Source organism: Chelmon rostratus, chromosome 10 (genome assembly GCF_017976325.1).
Source record: "Chelmon rostratus isolate fCheRos1 chromosome 10, fCheRos1.pri, whole genome shotgun sequence".
NCBI classification, from domain to species: domain Eukaryota; kingdom Metazoa; phylum Chordata; class Actinopteri; order Chaetodontiformes; family Chaetodontidae; genus Chelmon; species Chelmon rostratus.
In genome coordinates, this window is record NC_055667.1 from 10,402,984 (window position 1) to 10,411,039 (window position 8,056).

An 8,056-nucleotide genomic window follows, 5' to 3' on the forward strand; every position below is an offset into this window, starting at 1 on the left:
TCGGTGGTCCAATCCAAATGTCCTAAATGCTGTTTATTGCAATATTGTGCGCCCTGCCCCTCAGGCCACATCTGGACAGCCACTACTTTCAGCTATCTTTATACATACATGCGATTATGTGTTCAAATTATTTCTAGTGGTGTGTGCCATTACATTCACCTCACACTGTTAACTATCTCTCTCTATATCACTTTCTTCAGAACTTTTCTTCACTGTCGTTTCTTCTTAACACAACGCTGTTGAGCTGTGACCTGTTTTTTTTTCAGGGCAAACTGTATGAATTGTTTATGTTCCTTCATATTTCCCAACATGCTCATGACCACAGAGCAGACAATGCTGCCATATAAAAATAGGATGGACTCGGTCAACTTCTCCTGGGAGTGGACACCGCTGGACCCGCGTCCCCACACGATCCCTCGATGTTTACGCCGGACTAGGCTCGCTTCTTGGCGGCCACGCGTGAGCGTGTGTGTTCGCCTCCTCACCTCCGCGGAGCGGCTGCACGACCCGGCCTGCCAGCGGGGATTTACTGACTGGCGCAGTGCCCGACCGCAGGCAGACTAGTTCGCTCGGTTCTCACGACCTCAGCTCCACAAAGGCATCTCTCAACTATTAACTCAGACACGAAGGCAGTAAGAACAACCGCAGAACCCACACACGCTGCCAACTGGTGTTTCAGTATGCCTCCTCGCAGAGGGAAGCTGCTTCAACATCAGTGGCAGGGGGGTTTCACTATGCCATTTACTGACGGTGTCATCTGCAGGGCACTGGCACACAGCAGAGTGAAAGTGAGACTGCAACTACACGATTTAACAAGACAGTGCAACTGTTAGGCTGAAGAAGATGATAACAGGAGCGGTGTTAGCAGCGCGATAACAGCGATCATGAAGGCCAGGTTATAGTAAAAACAGATTTTATTTTGACGACAACTGTTAATGACACGTTACGATAGTAATTTCCTCGCTTTAAATCGGGCATAAATCTCTCAAAATCCCTCAGACTATTAGAAACAGCAGATCTCCTGCTGTTCGTAGTTTAAAAGAGGGGATTTTAAGCTCGAATATGAGACTTCCAAACATGGACAGCTCTGCGCTGTGAGTATATTTACGCACTAGACGTGCACATAACTTTAAGTTTGCAAAGTAAATATTGTGAACGGTGGAAAGCATCAAGGATGTTTATCTTGTGCTGGTGGTGATCAGAGCTGAGGAACACCTTAAAACCGAGTGGCCTGTGCCAGCCGTGCGCACCCGCGGCGCGCCGGCGGAGTATTAAATGTTGAGGGGTTTTGACCGGCGGTCATCAGGCTGTAACCTAATCCCAAGTAAAGGGGCCCGTTTACTGCAAGTGGCTGACACACGGCTAGCGCCACGCCGCCCGACACAGGGACACGGCCCTCAGTTCCGGACCCCACTCACCGGAGGAAGATAAGTTTACACCCAGGGATAAACAGGCAGGGGGAGGAGATCGAGGCGCACAGGAAAGCCTGTGGACCTGCGAGGAAAGAGCACCTGACCAGATTTAGGCCACAGACTGTATACAAATAAAATGGCAATTCAAATTCCCAGTGAGTGTTTGTGAGTGATTCTGGAGAGTAATCAAGCTTTAGATGTCCTAGGTTTTTTATATCTACCCCTTCTTCTTCTTCCGTCAGGGTTCCCCGCCATCAAACAAAAGTCGAACCAAGTTCCCTCGTTTTCCTTTTATTGAGGTGTAGGCTCACTGGGAGTGGAACTGAACAATTGATACACAAAAGGAAGCGAGGATCCTTCCATATTCTTCTTTCACTGAGGCAATCTGTTAGTGACATTAACCCCTGAGCGCATTTCCCAGGCTCATGAATAGGGTTTAAGACTTCTTAAAGCTCCCGCTGCATACAGGATGAGACCCTTTTCAAACTTTTAATTACCTTTATAGCAATAGAAAAATACACCCCCCATTGTCCCGCGGACCATTCTCCAGTGAGCCAGATGTAAAGAGCTCCCGCCAAAGTGCCGACACAGTGGCCATTTAAAACTTAGTAAATTAATTGATAAAGGAGTTCATACTGGGAACATAATCGATAGTTTTTGGCCTCATCTATAACCGAGTCTGTTTAAAAGTTGTATTCCTCAATGTGACCTTTACGCATGAAATGTAACTTTGACGCACGGCGTCACCACATATGGCCACTTTTACTCCGACAGTATAAAAAAAGCAACATGGACGTGATAGAAACAGGCATTAGACATGAAACTTAGTTTCTGAAATCTCGTTTATTCAAACAATGGGCCATCACCCAACTTCAGTTTTTCTTTTCAACACAAAACAACAGAGAATATAAAACACAGCTTTGGTATAACAATCAATAACAACTCTGTACGAAACTAAACCTTTTCATAAAAAGTACTTCATAGCAAAAATTTCCTATAAATCTTCCATCTGCATGTACAGTATTTAACACCGTTCTCCAAATGTTGGAATCAGGCAGTAAATGATAAAAAACATGTGCCATTTAAGGCAACTAATGTTCCATAAAACGAAACAATGACAGCTAGGCCTACTGGGGGCATTAAGTGGTTAGAGTTACCGTCCCGTGGCGTAAAGTTCCGAGTTTAACCCCCGCAACAGTTGTTGTGTGTGTGTGTGTGTGTGTGTGTGTGTGTGTGTGTGTGTGTGTGTGTGTGTGTGTGTGTGTGTGTGCGGTCAGTTAAACGTCTAAACTGGAAAAGTAATGCAAACTGGTTTCACATATGAGTCTCTTGTCCCTCGCGCTACCACGGCCGCCACACAGGCTCGCTGCTCTCCGAGCCTGTGCTGACCCCGACCGGGCTGACCGCTTGGGATCCCCCGGAGAAGGACGTCATGCCGTGTACCGGAGATGCTGCAGTCGGTGCCGAGCTGCCGTGCACCGGACTGGCGTTGAGCGCAACAGGCACTCCTGCGTTTGCGTAAAGGGGGATGACAGGGGCGGTGGCCGAGGTAAAGGCAGGGTTAGGGATCAAAAAAGCGAACTGTCCGTCGGTTGCTGGCACCAGCTGGAACCCACCAAAGACCTTTGGGGAGACGGCATCGGCAGGGCTGAGTTTGGAGCTCATGGCAGCACCGCTGATGGGCAGCGTGGATGGGAGTTGCACATGGAGGGGCTGAGCCAGATGCGCCTGTTGGGACGCGGCCTGCTGCGGATAGTTCATGGACATCATCTGGCCCATGCAGCTGGACAGGTGGTTGAGGAGCCTCGACCTCACCTCCGCGTTCACCCCCTCTGAGGTGGACAGGAAGCGGGTGACCTCGTTCATGCACTCGTTGAATCCGGCTCTGTATTTGCTCAGGACGGTGGTATCTGTTGAGAGCGCTGCTGGAGGAAAGGAAGGGGACGGGCATTAGTGACGCATTCGAGGCTCTTTCAACAGTTTCCAAATTGCTTCACAATGTTTTTGATTTACTTGTATGATTAAAGGAACTTACCGCTCATCTGTACGCGCTGCAGGTTCCTCAAGTGCTTCACTGTCATCTCCAGGATATCTGCTTTCTCCAACTTGGAGTGTCTGGAGCTCTGTAGGACATGACATGAAAAGATGAGTCTATGTTCAAGGCAAATTAAACTATCCGTGAACATTAAAGAAAAGTTCAGACATCAACCAATGATCTCAACTTACATCTTTTTTAAGTGCGTCCAGGATGAGAGTCTTTAGCTGCCCAAGGCTTTCGTTTATTCTCGCTCTCCGGCGTTTTTCCATGATCGGTTTGGATGACTGCAAAGAATAAACAATTCTGCATAAATTTCTTGCTCACCAATCGCACATGTCAAGTGGCACACTGCATGCCGTGTCGCATCATCATAACAAACTTGTTAAATTCATTACAAAGTATTTGAAAAGTTCTCACAGGAGAATGCGCAATATGTTTGCCTCTGAAAATAAATATCCTTACTTTTCTATGCTCGCTGGCATTTTTCGGTTTGTCCGGTGTGTGTGATCCGTTTGCAGGGGCGCCGGCAATAGGAGACGCCGTCTGCTTTTCCATAGTGTCAGCTGGCATTGTTGATCAAACCAGGTAAAAGCGCAAATAGGTAAATCCTCTTTGGCAGCGCCGCGAAAATAAAAAGGCCTGAAACGCTGTGGAAAGATTTCAAAAATTCACGTTGAGCCACTGAAGAACATATGAGAGATGGCTGACAGTCCCACCGATCAGTGCGCGTTGTGTTTTCACTGAGCTGACATCTGAGTACAGGAGCGTGCGCCTAACCGTGCGGCCCGACTCTCCGCTTCTGCCGCCGACACACGCCGCGGTCGTACTTATACACGCCTCGCGTGCTCCCAGTTCGTGTGAAACCCTCTCTGCATTCTTTCCCACACTCGCCTCAGCCAATAGCAGCGAGGACTCACCCATTGGGCGCGGGGCAGACCGCTGATTGGACAACACCCCCGCGGGCCGTCAGTCACGCGCTGCTCAATCAGCCCTGCAGGGACAAACAACAAAGCGGAGCGAGCAGCAGCGGCCGGGCCGGACTGTGAAGTGATAAGGGAGGGGAATGCGCTGGATGTTTGCTTCCAACTTTGCTCCGTGCTCGTCAAAAATGCTATACAGCTTGGTGTGTGTGTGTGTGTGTGTGTGTGTGTATGCGTGTGTGTGTGTTTTTACGGGAAGAATGTAGAGTCTGTATTGACAAAAGACTTTTACAGAACAGAGACGATATGCAGGCTATATCTGTGTTTATTGAAAACGGAAATATACAGAAATATGTATTTATTAAAGTAAATCATTATTGTGTAGTTTAATGGCTGCACTGTTTATTAAATGGTGTATGGTGTATTTTGGTGTCAGCTGTTTGTGGTGGGTTACAAGTGCCAATACTCAGAATAACCCAGAATATTTATATATCTGCCTCTCCAAACTTGTAAGCCCTCTTCTCAGAGTTGAAAATGCCTGCTGCGACTAATAACAACACTGTTTATTTATAAAAAGCATAAACCTTCTCTTGGCCTTGCATGAAAAACAAATACACATTTTTCCTATTTTTAAGACTCCTCTTGCGCCTCCAAGGAGAAGACATCTGTAATGGCACGCGAGGCGGTTTGCAGTAGCACGCACCAAGCCAATGGCATGTGGCCACTTTATGCAAATACAACAGGGCGCACTCCGATTGGCTGTGTGAACAGCTCTGTGTCAATCATCCCGGCGCGGGAGCAGCTCAAAGGGGAAAAGGAGGAGGGAAGGAGGGGGGGCACATCTGTCCGCGTGCCATTCCCGCAAAGTCTTCTCCGGTCTACGCGGAGCACGTGCCAGAACTTGCAGATTATAGCCTGGAGACCAAGGAGCATATAATATTAAGCATGGGAATCAGGAAGCATTTAGTTTAAATAGAGTAGAATAGAACAGAATAGAATAGAACGGAATATAATAGAATAGAATAGAATTGCATTTATTTGAATATGAAAACGTGAGAGTAAATCATGATGTTGGATGGCATTTAGGCTGCATTAGAAGAACATTTGAGCTCACAAAATAAAAAAAAAACAGCCTCCAGACAAGACATACAACAGCGTTGAATGCCATATGATTATGAGACGTGTGTGACAGCGCGTCGCACGGGTTGTATATTTAAGACAAAAACGCGTTTGATGCATGTGTCACCATCAAAACACTCCAAGATATTTCCCCTGACTGCCCTCACGTCCTTCACACTAGTTCCGTGCGCCTGTTTGTGATCAGGTGTGACAATGTTTGAAGGAGAAGAGCACCATCTAGCGACCGATTTCTAAAAGTTAGCAACTTCACATCATGTCTTTCAGGGGCATTAAACAAGGTAAATCAACACATGCATTCAAGGTCTAAGCTTTTATGAAGTGCTTTAAATGAAGCCTAATACGATGTGAACATCAGCTGTGATGGAACCAGCGTTTCTGGATGTTTGACATGGGATGTAATGATTATTTTGTCTGTGCTCTGAAAATGACTTCCTTACTGGCATCACTTAATGTCCTCACAATTTCAAAAAAAAAAAAAAATCCTGTGACTTTTCACTTTTTTTATTGTTTGCTGTGGCATATAAACAAGGCATAAGAACAAGAGATGGCGCCTCTCTCTTTTGTGCTTGTTGTATTGAGATGACCACAAGGTGGCACATCTGTGTCCAAATCAATGTAGAAAATTAGTCAGAGACAATAAAATGATGGAAAGTGCATGCATAAAGCTATTTTGTGTGTGTGTGTGTGTGTGTGTGTGTGTGTGTGTGTGTGTGTGTGTGTGCGTGTGTGTGAATTCATTGCAAGCCTGCATACACATACACCCTTTACATACGCAGTAGGATCTGTATATGCCTGTGCAATTTCTGTGCATGTACTGTATGTACACAGACCTTTTAAATCTGCATCACTCACTGTCTTACAAACACACATGCACAGGCTGCAGTTTTGCATGTAATTTAAATAACAGGTTATTTGTAAAAACATAGTAAAAAAAAGTTTTGTCTCCATTATTTGGAATGCAGCCAACACAGTTTAATCATGTGACAAAAGTAAAAGCAGACATGATGTTAACTGTGAGGTGTTATCCACCTTAGGCCAAGTCTCTGCAAGCTGACTTTAAAGAAAAACAGCCGCAGTCATGTTAGCTTTGTGTGATTTGCACCTAATGATCTCCATCATGTGAAAATACTGAAGGCTAGTAAATAATAAGAACAGAGTAGTATTTGAAGTTGCTGATACCAGTTACACTCCTCAATCCTCAAAACACAGACAATGTAACAGTTGCCTTCTTAAATCTGCAACCATGACTCAAATGAAAACTTTATGTGAGCGAACTGCAGATTTCCATGTTAAATCAGTGGGTGTATTGCAACAATAAGAGCATTACGAAGTCTAAGGAGGCGTAGATGTCATAGTAATCTTAAAACTGATCATGACAAAGTCTGTGATCCTCTTTTGGTCAGCAGTCTATTGAGACAGACCAAATGTAATAAAAATTTGCTAAGCCCTGCTTCAGTCCAGTCTCTAGTGGAGTATCAGTCATTGTTCAGTGGCTCATGTCCCCCCATGGGTGAGCTGTGCCGAGGCATGCTGGACACTTGTTTACCCAGGATCCCGAGTCTTAAGGGCCAGCTGTGTGTGCTTGGGCTCACATCGCCTTTATTTGCTTTCGGATCGGCCCAAATGATGCAGATCTAATTCTACAGAGCTCCACACAGATTACACAACTGCTCCCTGCTGCAGTGGAGTTAATGGGATTTTGCTTTAATAATTCTGTATAGGTGGAGCGGCACCTGTTGAACCTGATCTGAAGTCAGACCAAGTCTGACAACTCTTGATATTGCAAACCACCAATAATTCCCCCTCCTCATTCCTGCATTTCAAAGATCTCAGGCTCAGACAACAAAGAGAACAGGAATTCCCCTTCAACTGAAAGAAACTTTTTGAGTGACTCCGCCATTAGAGCATCATTAAAGCTGATGCCGACATCGCTGGCCTGAGGAATGTAGAGAAGAGAAGCCACTGCTGCTTTTAAGAGATGATCAACATTCACCAGAAAAGAGCCAAAAGTACTTGCTTTTTGACTTAGTTTTATGAGGTAGGGGTCTGCAGGAGGAGATGTCGGGGGAGATGAAAGGGCCCAAAAGGAGGGAGAAGCTGTGTTTGCAGATTTAGCAGAGTTCAGTGGTCTGTTGTCCAGATCCAGGGAATGCTCAGCAGCTCCTTTTGACTGCTGCCTGCTTAATTTGTTGTTGTACAATGGGCCTGTGCACTTCTCCAAATCCATGTGCAGAATGCAGAAGGAGAGTCAATTATATCTGTATTAGCTGGTGTCTGCCGGACAATCCCTTTATACACACTCCCCAATCAAGTCCCGGCTGATATGTTTACTGTGATGAATCCTCAACACCGAGCAGTCACAGAGCCTGTTCGGCTGGCTTTTGCTTTGTTTCACATACTGTGGCCATTGTAGAAAGAGACGGCAGAAAAGGGACAAAACAGGATGCTACTACATCTGTGAAAACCTCACTTCTGTCTACTAATGCCATTAAAAAGCTGTAAAGGCTGTTTGGCTGACCAAAACATTTTCATTTTGATCTTTTTCT

The 8,056-nt window shown here is 45.7% G+C and overlaps 1 protein-coding gene across 2 annotated transcripts; it reads right to left on the bottom strand.

Annotated features, from left to right (window-relative positions):
• Positions 1-2,613: 2,613 nt before the first annotated feature.
• On the bottom strand, positions 2,614-4,246 carry her9 (hairy-related 9). Of its 2 annotated transcripts, none has more exons than XM_041945796.1 (4): positions 3,913-4,246; positions 3,639-3,734; positions 3,448-3,535; positions 2,614-3,334 (listed from the first exon to the last, which is right to left on the bottom strand). In XM_041945796.1, exons 1-4 carry the CDS (start codon positions 4,018-4,020, stop codon positions 2,754-2,756), a joined length of 873 nt encoding a protein of 290 aa, XP_041801730.1. In that variant the 5' UTR covers positions 4,021-4,246; the 3' UTR covers positions 2,614-2,753. The 2 variants fall into 2 exon arrangements, with proteins under 2 accessions (XP_041801730.1, XP_041801728.1); XM_041945794.1 differs by having other exon boundaries at positions 2,614-3,337.
• Positions 4,247-8,056: the final 3,810 nt, after the last annotated feature.

What these genes read in the sequence shown, in the direction of transcription:
- her9 (XM_041945794.1), bottom strand. Translation starts at nt 4,020, where the DNA reads ATGCCAGCTGACACTATGGAAAAGCAGACGGCGTCTCCTATTGCCGGC. An exon ending in ATGCCAGCGAGCATAGAAAA is followed by an intron (nt 3,735 to 3,912) that starts GTAAGGATATTT and finishes TATTCTTTGCAG; the next exon opens with TCATCCAAACCGATCATGGA. An exon ending in TGGACGCACTTAAAAAAGAT is followed by an intron (nt 3,536 to 3,638) that starts GTAAGTTGAGAT and finishes CATGTCCTACAG; the next exon opens with AGCTCCAGACACTCCAAGTT.